The sequence below is a fragment of the Pogona vitticeps genome, chromosome 6, assembly GCF_051106095.1.
Source record: "Pogona vitticeps strain Pit_001003342236 chromosome 6, PviZW2.1, whole genome shotgun sequence".
Taxonomy (NCBI): Eukaryota; Metazoa; Chordata; class Lepidosauria; order Squamata; family Agamidae; genus Pogona; species Pogona vitticeps.
The window spans coordinates 26,421,704-26,439,016 of NC_135788.1; the positions used below are offsets into that span (position 1 = coordinate 26,421,704).

Here is a 17,313-nt window from a genome sequence, read left to right on the forward strand (position 1 = left end):
AAACAATGTTCAGATAAAGATTAGACCATAAACTGAAAGGTATTTTCCTTTTCCTTTAATGATTTACATCTTAGTGTTGTCACTTAGCATTCTAAAACTTAAATGGTTTGATATTATTTTGGTTGATTTGTTTTTACAGTAAAAATTCTAAATTTATGTATTGCTTTTGTCTTTTACATTTGTAAACAGCAAAAGGTCACTTTCAGCTTGGGCCATGTATATAAACATTTTAAATAAACAAATCTGGAAACTTTTGTAAGCTGCCTTTGGAATCATAAGACTGGAGAAAAGAGGGGGGGAACGTCAAAATAAATAGTATTGAAGGGAAAAAGGAGGGAGGAACATTGGGAAAAAATTGAAATATAGTTGTTCTTGCTTTTATTTGACCTACAGATCACCTTGGTGACATCAAGGAAATACTGTTTATGCACAGTAACACAGACTAAAATGTTTATTGTTTTCAGTGTTACTAGAAGAAGGTCTGGAAAAAAACAAGCAATGGAATGGAGCTACCCGTATCAAAGCTACCTCAGGGCCTACTTTCAAGCTGTCTGCAGAACTAGGGAGCTATTGAAATTGTTAAGCAGGTCAGCATGCCAGAAATAGCTGCTTGAAATATTCTTATGCACACAAAACCCTTTGTTAGGGTCAAATGTGCATAGACCATTATCTCTAAAATGAAAGCTAAGATGAGGGTGAATCGCCATCCATATAAGAGGTCATGCAAAACATCATGCATCCTGTGGATTACACTAAACTTGTTTAAAAACATGCAAAGCAGATGTGAGCTCCCAGCTCACCATCAATTTCCAAAGTGGCCTGTGGTAGTGAAGTCGTTAGCTTTCCAAACAAGACTTTCATGCATAACTGCCCTGGCAGGGAACAGGAGCTTGTTGAGATAGCACATTAAAAAAAATTACCCTGATGGTGCAACAGGTCATCTGATACAGCTCAACACTGCTGGCTACTACTGTGAGCCTGATAAGACAATATCACGATCTTCTGGAGAGGAAAACTTTTGCATGAATAGCTAAATAGATATGTAATATATCAATATAACTCCTTTTTCTTGGATCCAAAGCCTGGGGTATGGATACTAGCAAAAAGAAAAAGAAAACAACAGAAAAGTAACTTTGAAGTCAATAACATATTCCTACCGCCTTCTGTGTACAGTACTTGTCTCTGTGGGACCCCAGTCACGGCAATAGTCTCTATGTAAGACTAAAAACAGCAAATAACTTACTGCTACTAGACATTCCTCAACAAAGGGTGATAGCATATGAGGGCAAATCGTGACCATAATGTCTCTAAAGTCAATGGCAGTGACTTTTCCGGCTTGAGTGTTGTCTCGCTGTATAAATGCTTGTTTTGCATGTTCCAGCTGGATTTCCTGTAAAATATAGAAAGCACAGAAAAGTAATGCTGTTAATTAGCTGCCTAGAGTGGTCTTAACCGACAAGATAGGCGGGATATAAATAAAATAAATAAAATAAATAATAAATAACCCTGTCACATTCTGCTATTTAAATGTATTGCACAGAGAGTTAAGCTAGAGGATAAGGGGAATGCTTAACAGGCCTCAGCAATAAGGTTTGGAAATTAGACCAATGTTGACCTTTCAGTGACCAATGCAAAATACACAGTTGAAGACTACGGCATGCTATGACAAATTATGCATTTATCCATGAAGCATCACTCATATAGGTGCAAGATGTATCATCAAATTTGACTAGCATAATTCTTTAAAAGCACAACAGATACCTCTAGACTAGTGGTTCTTAACCTTTGTTATTCAGGTGTTTTTGGACTGCAATTCCCAGAAGCCTTCACCATCAGCTCTGCTGGCTGGGGTTTCTGGGAGTTGCAGTTCAAAAGCATCCGAGTAACAAAGGTTAAGAACCACTGCTCTAAACTACCACAGCTCAGTGGTCAATCTCATGTATTCTATGTAGATGGTAGCAGGTTTGATTTCCAGATTAGGAAAAGGTGGATAAAGTTCAAGGATACACCTTCAGTCCACTATGAATTGTGCAATACTGGCCCAAGATGGTCCAAGAGTCTGACTCAGTATAAGACAGCTTCCTGCTCTGAGAAATCTTTTGGAGACCTTCAGCTCATCTTGCGGCATGAAGATGTCCAAACGTTTCTTAAGAGCTCATGAAGAGGTTACAAAGACTAACACAGATTTCGTTTGTAGTGCCGACATGTTCTCAAATGTCATCTTAACCTACCACAGACCCAATTTCTGTGGAAATCAGGTCTTGCTGATTAATGCCTGTATAATTGCACTTGGAATTGCCATGTTTATGTTAATTTGTAAATAGTGGGCAGCAAGATTGCAATTTTATTTTACCAGTGACTCAATTAAATATTCCAAAGCCTGAAATATACTTATACTGTATAAGGTTCAAACCAAATAACCCTTTCTACTGAGAAGAAAGATATGGCTACATACGAGCTTCTACAGAGGAAAGGTGAGTGTAAAGAGACAGGTCAGATGGAAGAGCTAGATGGGGGAAGCCATAAAGCGAACTTAACGTGTTTAAGGGAATCTAGAAACTATAGTCCCAGAAAGTTAATTTTATATGTTCTGGCCAGAATCAAGAGTACCCTGTTTTGTGAATGGAACTCTGCTCTGAAATCCATGGATCTGGCCCAGTCCTCACTTTTTACTGTACTTTTCTTAATTTTCTTCATTGTTTGCTATACTTTAATATCAGGAATTTGTTTCCTTGATGATGCAATAAACAGTTTGAAATCCAAATGGTTCCCTGTCTACAGAAATGAGAGAAAGAGACCCTAAAAGGTAACTACTCCAAATTACCCAAAGTCTGCAAAATATTCTTAGCTTTAGCATTGAAGACACGGGCATGATCCAAGCAAAATCAAGTCTTACTGATTTCAACAAGGAGTTAAGCATATGCCTTCCTTCCCCACTGAAACTAGTGGACTAATTTTAGGTTGGATCATGCATATCAACTTAGAAACAGCATAGTGTAATTTATCTGGAGTTCAAAAATGCCTAATATCTTCCAGTTTTGCAGCTGACTCCTGCTGTGAACAGTTCATTCTAATAAACTCAGCAAGGTATGGGTTAAAGCAGCTCCACAGGAAAAAAGAAATTTCAACTGCTGCTCAATGCAAAATAAAGGACTCACCAAACCTCCCCTAGATTGGAAGTGCTGTAATCCCTCCACGTAAATTTAAAAACAGCCTCAGTTCCTTGATGTTGGGAGTTTGCATTCTTAAAAGCCACAATAAGTGTTTATACAAAATTAATTTGCAGTTGATAACAGGAACTCTGGCACCAGAGCTTAATGAAAAGATTTCCCTACTTGCTATTCTGTCTTTCTCTGTCACACACACACACACACCACACACACACACACACACACAGAGAGAGAGAGAGAGAGAGAGAGAGAGAGAGAGAGAGAGAGAGAGAGAGAAACTTCCACAAGAATAAACCCTCCCAGGCTCTGTTTTTCCTGTTACAGCTCATAAAGCTATTTTATTTTCTAGGTATGCAGAGATTATGTTCAGGTACCACCGATATTTCCAATTGAAAATTCTTCATTTGACGCAGCGCAGCCCTTCCCACCCCTGCATAATGTGAGGTCCGATTGACAGGTATTATTACCTCATCAACGAGTGTGCCAGAACGGAACAACACACTAGCTTACATTTGAAGTTATTTAACAAAGCCATAAAATGAGCACATGTAAAATATAATGTGAAAAACTGATGTTAAGACTTTGGGCAAAGACAGAAGGCTTTCAGAACATATATTACTAAAGCCCAATTCACTAGTGAGAAATTCCCTCTTTCTTGGTGGGAAAATATCCTTATTTGTGCATTCTAATGAATAGTTATTTTCAGAAATACTAACATGATCTCCTCTTCACTTAAAAATTCACCTTCAGCCATCACAGAAGAATAATCTGACAATTATTTAATCTTGTGTTATTTGCACAATGACTCATGCCAAAAATTTCAAGGTGATGTACCTGTAAGTCACAAGAGAGGCTGCTCCTTAACTGTCCCAACAGCTTGTGAGGTGCATGAAGATGAGAACTGATAACCACCAAGTAACATTGTGCCAAAATTCCAATTACTGAAACACACTAACTCTTTATTTATAGCTAAAACTATTAGGAAAAAAAAACCACACCAAACAAACAGAACTGAAGGCCTATTTTATTTAGGCCAGTTTCTCCAGACTAGCATCCTCTTTCTATAATTAATCATGCTCACAGAGTTTCCATTTAAAATACACATTTCTATCGAAGAGGGTCCACCATTTGATCATCTTAAATGTAAGCAGAAAAGAAAAGCTTGTGGATATTTAGTACTAATTCCCTCTATGTTCAGTGAACTTAAATATATTTACAGCTGCATAATCTACCCATTTATGCAAAATGCTCTGGACATGCTGACTACAATAAACTCTGTTTTGCCTATTCCCAAGAGATTTTTACTTCCCATCTAAAATGTAAGGAAGAGAAAGACAGGTTGTTTACAAGGGGCTGAAATTCTTCAGCCCCTTATTTATTGGTTGGTTCAGTAACTTTAAATTTTATTTATTTATTTGATTTATATACCGCCCATCCGGCAGCCAGGGCCACTCTGGGCAGTTGAAAATAGCCTGGGAGGGAGAATACCACGAATGTTCATAAATGCGGCCTCTGCCAGAACTGTAGGTTTCAAATCCATTTCAATGGGCACACCACGTAAAGCTGAATCAATGAGAATGCTGCCTGAAGGATTACGCGAGTTACTGTTCTGCACATCTAGAGGATCATCATTTAAAACTGTAGAGCTGGAAGGGACCTTTTGGATCACTGATTTAAGCCGCAGTCAAGGAGGCGCAATGGGAAATCAAACTCCCAGCCTCTGGTTCTGCAGCCAGAGACCTAAACCACTCAGCTATCAGGTCCAGCACTGCCCATTCTGCCCATTCTATTTTGGTATCAGTGTAACATAGTAATTTGTTATTGTTATGTGCTATCCGGTTGTCTCTGATTTATAAAGGTAAAGGTTCCCCTTGACATTTAGTCCAGTTGTGTCCGACTCTAGGGTGTGGTGCTCATCCCCATCTCCAAGCCGTAGAGCCAGCGTTTGTCCGTAGACAGTTTATGTGGTCACATGGCCAGCGGGACTAGGCATGGAACACCGTTACCTTCCCACCGTGTCACATTTACATGCTTTCGAACTGCTAGGTTGGCAGGACTCTGACTTATATCAACTATGTAAACTAGTGATTTCCAAAGGTCTTATCAGCAAGAGGTCTCACTTTCCTTTTTGAATCAATCCATGTCAACTTATTGTCTTTATAGTGACCCTTGTCTTCATACAATGTGCCAAAAGTACAATAGCCTCAATTTATTACAATTTTAGAAAACCTTTTTTTGGCTCAAAAAGTCCCATTGTGCTCTCTAGGGGGTGTGGGAGCCCTTTTTTGGACACCTCTCAGGACGATGTAAGACTAATACATGGTGTGAGAGGGCTTTTTCAGTTAAAAAACACTTTCAATAGAAAGAAATGAGGATAAGGAACACTGGAATGGATGTAGCCTCCAGGGTCCAGGGATGGCCATGTACAGCACTCACACCCTGGAAAGTTGCCCACCACTGCATAGTGAAGCTAGAAATTAAATTTTAGTTGCAGAGCTAAGCAAAAAAGTCAATGAAAAGTCTATCTGGAAATATTTTTATCCAGTCTTCTATACAGTTTCTCCTAGGTGGTAGAAAAAAAACATCCTTCTTTGCCAGTAGATGCTATCCCATATAGCCAAATATGTTGTTTTCCAAGGTCATTCCCAAGAAGAATAAGTCTGTGTTGACTTTTTTTGGAACTGCCTAGGACCTGCCACTTAAGAACCATAGTTCTGGTTAATCCAGATAACTGGGATGGTGCAGACTCAAAACAAAATGTGATGCATTCAGAAAAACTGTTCAGAATATTTAATTCATGGTGATTTCCAATCACTACCATAAAAATTTTTAATTGAATGGGAGTGGGGGAATCACAACTTGCCAGGAGATTGTTCCATTGTTTTCCTTTCCTAAAGAGAACTATTTCTGACATGCAGATTGCAACAAGATCCAATGGTGGCAGAATAATCAGGTTTGACAGGCAGCAAGGAGTTACAAGCTACTTGTAATTTCCTTTACTTTATTTTTATAAACCCATATAGCAGGTTGAAATGGGAATCGGCAAAATAATATTGAAAAGACACCATAGTATATCATCTGGTGCAAATTAAGAGAAATATAAAAAAGCATTTTCACACTGTGACCTCCTGCTGTCTTAAGGTCCAAGGTCTAGACACCAGAAAAAGGTGAACCAGTCCATATACACGGAAAGCATCAAAAGACAAGGGTTAAATACCAATGCTTGATGAACTCATTTTTTAAAAAGGTGAACAGCAACAATAAATCTAAAAGGACATCATATTTGCTTTTGTTTTCAAAAGCAGAGAACCCATCTGATGAGGTTGTCTGTTATTCTCACTTGCCTTCATATTCTAATCCCAGATCCATGGAGGCTCCTTCTGATTGCTGCTTAACAGTGATGCTCATTCAGTACAGTACAGTTTATTGTTATGGTCCTTAGACCAATCACATGGGGGGGGACATAAGACATTTACAGTTTCCAAAATTCTAAACACCTTGTAAAAACATTTGACATTAAAAGACCATTTAAAATCTAGTATCTAGCTACCATAACATTTCAAAATTTCAGGTCCTTCGTAAAAATAAAAAAAAATTGCCATTTAAAACAGGGGTCCCCAACCCCCGGTCCGCGGCCCGGTGCCGGGCCCCGAGGAGCCATCAGCTGGGCCACGGGGACACAGTGGCAGCCATGACAAAAAAATGGCGGGAAGGCCATTTGAATTTCCCCAGCTCCTGCCTTCCACCGCTGGGTCCATCTGTGGTGCTGGCTTTCCAGGCGGGCTCCAGGAGGCAGAGCCTGGCTGGAACACCAGCAGCGTGGAGAGACCATGCGGGAGGGGGGGAATGTAAGGACCCACCAGCTCATAAGCCAGGCTCCTCGCTGAGCCTTCCAGGTGCCCCACGTTTTTGTCTCTTTGGGGGTTGGGGTGTGTTCCTTGGGGTTGTGCCTTCTAAAATGCCACCTGGGGGAGCAAGCTTTCCCCCAGGGAGCCACGTCGGCCTCCTTCGGCACGCTCAAAACGGGGCGGGGAGGCGAAGGAGAGAAGTCTGGCCACACTTTGGGGGCGAACCCGCGTGCGTGTGTGTGTCAGGGCGGGTGCTCGGGCGCCGCCGCTCCCTGCCCCGGACCCACCAGCTCATAAGCCAGGCTCCTCGCTGAGCTTTCCAGGTGCCCCACGTTTTTGTCTCTTTGGGGGTTGGGGTGTGTTCCTTGGGGTTGCGCCTTCTAAAATGCCACCTGGGGGAGCAAGCTTTCCCCCAGGGAGCCACGTCGGCCTCCTTCAGCACGCTCAAAACGGGGCGGGGAGGCGAAGGAGAGAAGTCTGGCCACACTTTGGGGGCGAACCCGCGTGCGTGCGTGTGTGTGTCAGGGCAGGCGCTCAGGCGCTGCTGCTTCCTGCCCCGGACTCACCGGCTCATAAGCCAGGCTCCTCGCCGTGCCTTCCAGGTGCCCCACGTTTTTCTCTTTGGAGGTTGAGGTGTATTCCTTGGGGTTGCGCCTGAGGTCCCGACTAACCCACCTGCACCCCTCCTTCTAAAACGGCACCTGGGGGAGCAAGCTTTCCCCCAGGGAGCCATGTCGGCCTCCTTCGGCGTGCTCAAAATGGGGTGGGGAGGCGAAGGAGAGAAGTCTGGCCACACTTTGGGGACGAACCCGTGTGCGTGTGTGTCAGGGCGGGCGCTCGGGCGCCGCCGCTCCCTGCCCCGGACCCACCGGCTCATAATCCAGAGTAACGCTGCCTCTTCCCACTCCCCCCCGGTCCCTTCCAAAGGTGTATGTCCCTTCTTAAAAGCAGGCTGCAAACCGGAGGCTCTTCCCCCTCTGCCCCTGGAGGCAGAGCCTGGCTAGGAGGCCATTTGAATTTCCCCGGCTCCTGCCTCCAGCCGTAGTGTCCGTCCGCGCTGCTCTCTTTCCAGGGGCTTTCCAGGCGGGCTCCGGGAGGCAGAGTCTGGCTGAAAAGCCAGCAGTGCAGACGGACCCATGGGGGTCCAGGGGCAGAGGGGGAAGAGCCTCCGGCTCACAGCATGCTCTAAGAAGGGACAGGATAGGGATGCTGCCCGTCTTCGCTCTCCTGCCCCCTCCTCCAAAGGGGGAGGTCCCGGTAAAGTCCAGGCGCTGGGTCTGTCTGCGCTTCTGGCTTTCTAAGGGCTTCCCAGGAGGGCTCCAAGAGGATTAGATTTAAATTTTCATTTCACGCAGAGGGTGGGGAGGAGCGCACGGGGGGTGCACGTGTGTGAGTGGACAGGGGCTTATGTGCACGCATGAAGTGGTGGGGAATGCGCGCACAGCTATGGCGCGCGTGTGCTCCCCAAACACTTTGTGTGAGCACCGGAGAGCACGAGCGCGAGGGGCCGCCCCACCTCCCTCAGAGGCTCCACCGGTCCGCATGACAAAAAACGTTGAGGACCACTGATTTAAAACACAATTTAAAATCTAGTATCTAGTTACCATGGAATTTCCGAGACCTGAATATCGCCATACAAAATCTGGCTATTTGATAAGTGATCTTGGAGTCTATATCAAGAAACCTAAGTCTATTTTTTTCTTTTTTCTTGTTTAGTTATTGTTTTTTTAATTTTCAAAACAAACACAAATACAAAAATGACGCCGAGAGAGGCCCGGAAGGAAAAGACACGAAACCGGGCCTTCTCGGCGGTGGCTCCTCGCCTCTGGAATAATCTTCCTCCTGAGATTCGTGCGGCCCCCACTCTGGGCACTTTTAAAACTCAATTAAAAACATGGCTGTACATATTTTTCTCTCCAGCTAATATCTGATTTACTGTTTATTCTCCCTTTATTTATTTTCTATTCTACCTTTGTATTGTATTTGCCATAGTATGATTCATGTAATTCTGTATTATTTTATTGTTTACATTATATTGGAAGCCACCTAGAGTGGTCTTATAAGCCAGATGGGCGGGTTATAAACAAACAAACAAACAAACAAACAAACAAATAAATAAATAATACAAAATACTATACACTCTAAACCACCGTGCACCCCATACCCACGGGACCCCTTGGAACAATACTTTTAATACGAACTTCCTTTCCAAAATTGTATTGATTGTTGTTTAAAGGCTTTCCCCTTTCCTTTCACTAATACAAATTCAACAAATCTATCCCAAATAGCATAAAAAATATTTGAACTTATTTCCCCTTTTTTCATCTTAGGTTCGGTAGTTAATTTATCATTTAATGCAATGTCCCATACTTCATTATACCAATCTTCTAATTTAATATGATTTTTATCTTTCCAGAATCTAGCTATTAATAGTCTAGCTTTTGTCATAAAATTGGAAATCAATTCCTTTGAATAATAATCAAGTTCTATCTTATTGAAAATTGACAACAAAGCAATTTTAAAATTGAATTCAGTATCTTTTCCAAATATATCACATATTTCCTTAAAAATCAGTTTCCAAAATTTCTGAATCCATTTACACTCCCACCACATATGATAATACGTGCCAATTTCGTCATCACATTTCCAACAAGCCTTAGAATAGTCTAAATTTATTATATTCAATTTCACCGGAGCCATATACCACCTTAAACTAATTGTTTTTAAAAAATTCTTTATTCTTACCAACATTAATCTTAAAAGTCTCATCCTCCAAATTTTTATCCAATCTTCTGTTTTAATTTCTGTCTTTAAATCATTTTCCCAAATTGATTTCAAACCTTCTGTTTCTGTCTTTTTCCTCTTGTTCCAAGATTGTTATAAATTCTACTCAAAGCATCTTTCTGCATGTCTTCATGTGATGATAGAAATTGTTCGTACTTAGTACATTCTCTACATTTGCCATTAGTTTTCAGCCATTCATTTGTCCAACTATCTATCTATCATTTTAATCAGCCAATCCTTCAATCTGGCAACTTTTTTATCCTTAAACAAATCAGCTAAACCCTTCATCAGCCCAATAGGTGTTCTAGAAAGTATTTATGTGTCATCTGCATACAGTAATACTGGTATTGTTCTACTGGCAAGTCTGGGGGTGGTGGTGATGCATGCTCATTCAACAAATAGCTGTAAGGAATAACAGATGGGACATGTATGGTGGAAGGTCCCATACACTACACTGCAGAGATCCCACAGGCAAAAATGAATCTGTGTGAAAAAAGTGTACAGAAAACCATTGTAATCCTCTGTGAATACCTGACACAAGGGTTAACAGTCTGGTTCTGTGAGGGAAAGGACACATAGACAAGGGGCTCTTAACCTTTGGTCCTTCACATCTTTTGGAGTTCAACTCTCAGAAGTCAAAGGCAGCAGAACCAATAGGCAGAAAAAGAGTTGGTCTAAAACATCTGAAGGGATAAAGTTTGTCCCAGGCTGCAGTGCATTTACTACACCTGTTTAGAATCATGATATTTTCTACTTAGATGTAACCTGCCCATGTACACCTACTTGATGAACTTCCTTCCTATACACTTCCTATACACTTTGCTTCAAAGCAAGATTTCTGCTCTATATTCCCATGTGATCCTACAGATCAGAGTCAGAGAGCTCTAACTGATGTTCCAGGATGTTGAATGAGCATCTGGGTTTCATCCTGCATTGTGTTTTCACATCAGTCCACCTCCATGACACCATGTCTTGCTAAGTGTAATGGGAAATCTGCACATTTACCAATGACCCTGTAATTTCCAGCTTGAGACTGAATTAAACTGAAGATCTCATGGATAAAATGTTTGGTCAAATATTTGGATCACCCTGCTTCTTAGCTTTTTTTTGGTATCATCTTGCCTGATCATTTTGGAGAACTTGAAAGCCTTCACAATCTTGTGGACTTTTAGAGTGTGACTACAAGCCAGAGAAATACAAATTCACTTTTTGTGAAATCACACCAGGATATCAGGATTCCCCTGGGTCAGTTCATGTTAACTGGCTCCCCTTGTTTGCCACCTATTACTGTAACTCTACCATAGCCCTACAGGAGGTGCAGCTGCAGAGGAACTAGTAGTAAACTGTAAACAAGGGCAGACTGGCAATTTCCTCATCTCTTTTCCAACTCTCTTTCTCTATCTCTTTCTCTCTCTCTTTTTATATCTAGGTGGCCAAGCAAATAGTGCAAGCAACAAGCTGTCTAGAAAAGAAAAGAAAAGGTATATTTTGCCTGGAGAAGAATGGCAGAGAGTGAAGGGTCACAGTTTTTTGTATCAGTTAAAGTGATCACACTGTCTAAAACAGTGATGGCGAACTTATGGCACATGTGCCACAGTTGGCACACGGAGCCCTTTCTTCTGGCATGTGAGCCATATGTCACTACTCCTCCTGCCCGCCCGCCCCCCGCACAGCCAAACCTCATGAAGCGGCTGCAGCCAGGATTCCCCCTTCCGCCGCCACTTCCGGGTCCTCTGGGTCCGTCACCCTGATTCCCCCTTAAACTGCCACTTCCTGTTCCGGGTCCTCCGGGTCTGTCAGCATGATTCCCCCTTAAACTGCCACTTCCGGATCTGTCGCCGCCGCTATTGCGGTGACGGCATGCCACCCACTGCCCCCCCCCAATTTTGGGCATGCGAGCCCAAAAAGGTTCGCCACCACTGGTCTAAATTTATGTGAATGGATCCAATGGTTATGGAAGTAAAAATTACACAATAGGAGGGGAACTGCAGGCTGATTTGCATTTGTATTTACATCATGTGGTCAAACGGGGGGGGGGAGTGAATCAGCCCATTCCCAATCCTGTAGCCTTTGCCCTATTTTTTGTCAATGTGTTGCATCCTTTGTCAGTTGTAAAAGAAGTATTACCCAGTCATGGGTTTTAGATTTTATCCGGACACATTCAAGAATCTGAAGTAATTCAGATGCCCTGGAGCCAAGTGCAAGACAGTTATGAGCAGCTAAATCATACCCATGTTTCCATACAGTGTAAGCCATTCCTAGAAGAATACATATAAATCAACCATTTTCTTTGTCTGTTGTTCCTAATTCAATGAGTGAAGCCATGTCAGGAGACTCACGCCTCTATGCATAAAAGCTCAGATATAAAGAACAAAACTTATAACAATTGTAGCCCATATCCTAGCCCCCAAATTGGAAAGGGCATTTCTATATTTTGTCACTTCTTGTTTCCATTTTTGCATGCTTCAAGGTTGAATGATAGGATGTAGTGTGTGTATTTACCCGTAGACCCCAGAGCCCTCTCTGGGCATAGAAGATACAGGGTATTCAATAACATGTTTTATATGCAGTATGATGTTTAACTGGCCAGCCATTGTACATAGACACACATAGGTAGAGATACATACACAAGTCTGAAAAAATGGCCCATAGCCTCACTAAGATCATGCACCGCTTCACTAGGCAGAGTGGGTCAACTGTCTCAGGTGACAATACTGGTGGAAGCAGGAATGTCAACTCACTAGCCATTTCTCTTGGATTCTCTTATCTTGAAAGACAGAGTTGGCTAGGTCACAAAGCCTGTTCTGAACCCCTCACACTGGCCGGTAGCTTCAGGGCACGTAAGATGAACCTTGCCAGTATTGAAGAAAGATTCCAAAGCTGATCCAGTTCACTTCTCTACATGGAGTAATGATGTGTCATCTTTGCCTGGGGCAACAAAATGGCCTGGATAATCCAAATTTGACATTTCTGGTGAGTGCCATTCATAGTTTATAGAAAAAACCAACACTTTCCAAATACCTGAAAGTGATGAGCAACGGGGAGAATCTAAATAAGTCCTAGAAGAACATTTTGGTTTTTACAGAGTAATCCAGAGGAATCACAATTATGTGAACAAGGCTATATGTCTTGTTTCACATCCATACCACAGGAACTCAGTGAGATGACTTGAACTCCCAAATAGTTGAATGAAGTTCTGCACTAAGCATTCCGGGTCAATCACACTACCAGATCAATTCCTGTGCTGCACTGACAGTTGTGTGGTAAAAACCTATACTTGTGGGATGGTGCTGTGGATCTAGAACAGCAAGTCCATGAAATGGACTGGAAATTTCCCAGCAGTTTCCAAACATGCAAGATTCTAGATATTAAGGCGACTAAAGGTAGCAAAATAACACTCATTAAAACAGAATGTGATTATACCATATCAGACAACCAACATCCTCTTCAGACAAAGAGTTAATTAGGCTCTACTCCACCAAGTCAATTTGATACATTTGTCCTTGGTAGCATTATCTTAATTATTCCTCATCAAAATGATAACACTTCCTACTGTGAACTAACATTCTTATGTAAACAAAATTACAGATTCCAGTCCTGAAATATGATCCTTTGTCATAACTCTCTTGTGTAACAGCTTTTTACAGAACAAAACAAAAGCACTCATCCTGACTTATCTACCAGTCTCATGAGGTTTTAGCACTACTTTTGCCAACCATATAATGCTTTTAAAGCAGATTATTTTAAGTACATACCATCCCACAAGAGAGAGAAAAAAGAAATGTACGCTCATGTCTCAATTGTAAATACAGAAGAAAATATCTATGTCAACTATAATCAAAGATGTTGAGTTACAGTGAGAACTTTTTCAGAGCTTGGAAAAGTTCAATTTTTTGGCTATAACTGTCACATTTTTCTAGCCAGCATGTTCGTTGCTGTTTTAGCTAAAAAATGTCATTTCTTCAAGCACTGTACTTGCTGTCCATATTTTAAAACCACCATTCTCTCTCTCTCTTTCTCTCTCTTCCATACCCTCATCACACATAGTACCTGATAGTCTTTAAAATGTTTTGTGGCCATTTGCACAGTAGCTACCCTGCTGCCCCCAAAAATAAGACCTAACCTGAAAATAAGCCCTAGTGTCATTTTTCAGGATGCTCATAATATAAGCCCTACCTCAAAAATAAGCCCCACTTAAGTGAAACCCCGCCCTCAACCATTGTGCAGCAATCAAAAGAAGGTGACATGACTGTGTTTGAATACATGTAGGTTGTTGTACATGAAAAAAATCCCCTGAAAATAAGCCCTAATGCATTTTTGGAGCAAAAATTAATATAAGACCCTGTCTTATTTTGGGGGAAACATGGTAGTTGACCTCTAACAAATCCCATGCAATTCTTAGTTGCCAGTTTTTCAAGAAGGGGTTGCACAAGAGCTTTCTGGCAGAAGGAATCCATTGATCTGTCTTAAGAACCAAAGCTGATATTTCCAGAATTTAGGTTTGGCAGTGTTTGTCTCAGTTGTATCTCATTCAATGACAGCTCAAAATATCCTGTCTTTGGTTACAAATATCCAACACAGCTGAATGAAAAATGTACACAGCCTACTGCTTGTAAGCATCTTAAGTGCCAACTCCCTAGAACCACACCTACAAGTTTAAGTGAACATGGTGACTGGATTAGTTTCAAAAATATCTATGCTGCTTTCAGATGCCAAAAGAAAAATTACTGCTTATGCAGAACTTTCACCACTGGCCAACTGCATTTGGTGGGCACCCACACAAGAATTTAGCAGTCTAAAAATACAAATATCTACTGTGCAATGAAATCTGGAAGGGTGGGGGATTAAACCTTGCAACTCTAACATTTTGTTTTATTTATTCAGACTTAACAATATTTATTGCCAAAACTCACCAGTAAGAACTGGGTGAACTCTGCGTATGTTAGGCGTCTTTTCCGATCTTTTCCAAAATGCAGTTGCACAAACTCTGAATTCCAGTTGAAGGGAATTTGCTGGTGAATTGTGGTCTGTCCAAAAACTTGCTTAACATCCTCTGGCGAAAGAGAGAGAGAAAAGGGGGGAGGGAGGGGCATGAGTTATCATAAAAACAGTCACAAAGAAAAATAAAATAGAGCTGTTTCTTCTATGAAAAACTGTGCTGTGTGAATAAAGTTTCATTTGCATAAATGGCAACACAAGCGTAAGTTGCCCCCAGTCCTAATGTGCAGGCTGTAATGGTATGTGACTGATGAGCAACAATGTTCTGCCAAGCCATAGATTTGCCCATTCTGCCTATCTCCCCTTTCTTTCTAAATGATGCAAAAACACTATCAAATACTCTCACCAGAGCTATAGATAAACCACCAAATTATGGCTTAAATTCATTATAGTCCTCACCAGCCAGGCCGTTATTCCACTACCTCCTGAGAATCCGATCATTCGTTACGGACTCAGAAACTACGAGCGTATCTACATTATGTATTTTTGGCCATCTTCTATGACATTGCTTCCATCCTGTGGAAGCATGGGACATGTAGTTTAGTGCAGTACTTAGAATTCTCTGTTAGGGAGAATTCTCTGCACATTGATACACAGGAGAGTCAATCACTGATTTATGCTGGCAGCGAGATTCCATATTCTAAACACAACCTGCTCTCTTCTTTGTTGCTTGTTGTTATGTGCCATCAAGTCATCTCTGACTTATCATGATCCTATAAATGAGCAATCTCCAAAATGTTCTATTTTCAACCGCCCTGCTCAGTTTTTGTAAACTCACGCCTGTTGCTTCCTTTAGGGAGTCAATCCATCCTGCATTTGGTCTTCCTTTTTCCTGTTGCCTTCAACCTTTCCCAACATTTATATCTGTGGAGATTCCCAGTCATCCAGATGAGGTTATCTGGAAGATGAGCTGTGGCAACTGGACTTCTTTCTCATTAGGTTGAAACATTTCACTAGTCATCCAAGTAGCTTCTTCTGAGACTTAAGAAGCTACTTGGATGACCAGCGAAACGTTTCAACCTAATAAAAAAGAAGACCAGTTGCCATGATTCAGCTTCCAGCTTTCCCAACATTATGTCTTTCCCAGAGAATCCTGACTTCTCATGATGTGCCCAAAGTAGGACAGCCTCAGTTTCATCATTTTTGCTACCAGAGACAATTCACACTTGAGTTCATCTAGAATCCACTGGCAGTCCAGGATACCCGCACAGCTCTCCTCTAGATCATATTTCAAAAGAATCAATATTTTCCTGTCAGCTTTCTTTACTGTCCTCCTTTTATCCCCATACACGATGACTGGAAATACAAGTGCATCGACGTTCTTGATCTTCGTCTCCACTGACACACCCTTGCACCTGATGAACTTTTCTAGTTCCTTCATTGCTGCCCTTCCGAATCTTAGCCTTTTTCTGATTTCCTGGCTGCACTCTCCATTTGGATTGATGTTGCTTACTGTTGCAAATTTCTGACTCTCCAAAATGCTCAAAAACTATCACTCTGCAACACCATGAAATCCCCCATTGTCTTTCTTTGTTTCACATTAAAACACAAAAATTACAATAGTGATGCTATAAGCTGACTTATATACATCTATTTTAAAGTTGGGTTAAGTGATGTCTTCACAAGGTACATATTGTGTAATATGGTGCAGGAAAAGATTGCCTGTTTATTGACTGCTTGTGGTGGTTATGAAACAGAGTATCTCCTTTGCCCTTAGTCTTTTATACATAACCCTACACTTCCTCTTTGCTATTACCCATGGTTCACAAACTCCTATACACGCTCACTAGACTGGATCTTAAATTTTCCTTCTTCCTTCAATGGACTCATCCATCTAGAAGAATTTCATCTATCAAAGTCTTTACTTCATGGATGCACTGCTAGAATCAGATACAGAATTATTTGTGACTCATGAACAAATGTATAAAATTTGCCTAGTGATTTTAACTGTTAGAATTACTGTAACACCTAAATCTGCCCATCTACATCTTTGGTGGATTGCCCACCTGCACACCAGTCTTGGCCCACGTGCTCGTAGTCTCGAGATTAGACTACTGTAAAGCGCTCTCTATGTGTGATGCGGAAACTACAAATGGTCCAGAATACGGCTGCCAGGCTATGACCTGGGGTGAAAAAAATACTTTGTTTCCCCGAAAATAAGACAGAGTCTTATATTATTTTTGCTCCAAAAATGCATTAGGGCTTATTTTCAGGGGATGTTTTATTTTTTTTTCCCATGTACAACAATTACATTTACTCAAACACAGTCATGTCACCTTCTTCTGGTTGCTGCACAATGGTAGAGGGCGGTGTTTCACTTCACTAGGGCTTATTTTGGGGGTTGGGCTTATATTATGAGCATCCTGAAAAATGATACTAGGGCTTATTTTCAGATTAGGTCTTATTTTCAGGGAAACAGGGTACCATCACATTTCCCCTACTCTGGCGGACTTACACTGGTTGCCCATTCGTTTCTGCATTGATTTCAAGGTATTAATGCTTACATATAAAGC

At 41.5% G+C, this 17,313-nt stretch overlaps 1 protein-coding gene across 3 annotated transcripts in view; it reads right to left on the reverse strand.

The window, feature by feature from the left end:
• SLC25A13 (solute carrier family 25 member 13) overlaps window positions 1-17,313 on the reverse strand; it is a 139,403-nt gene that overhangs the window by 46,592 nt on the left and 75,498 nt on the right. For all 3 annotated transcript variants that reach the window (XM_073003209.2, XM_073003208.2, XM_078378710.1), the window contains 2 exons: window positions 14,716-14,855; window positions 1,244-1,390 (listed from right to left, as the gene is read on the reverse strand). In XM_073003209.2, the coding sequence (XP_072859310.2) occupies window positions 1,244-1,390; window positions 14,716-14,855 (287 nt within the window). The remainder of the gene's footprint in view (window positions 1-1,243; window positions 1,391-14,715; window positions 14,856-17,313) is intronic.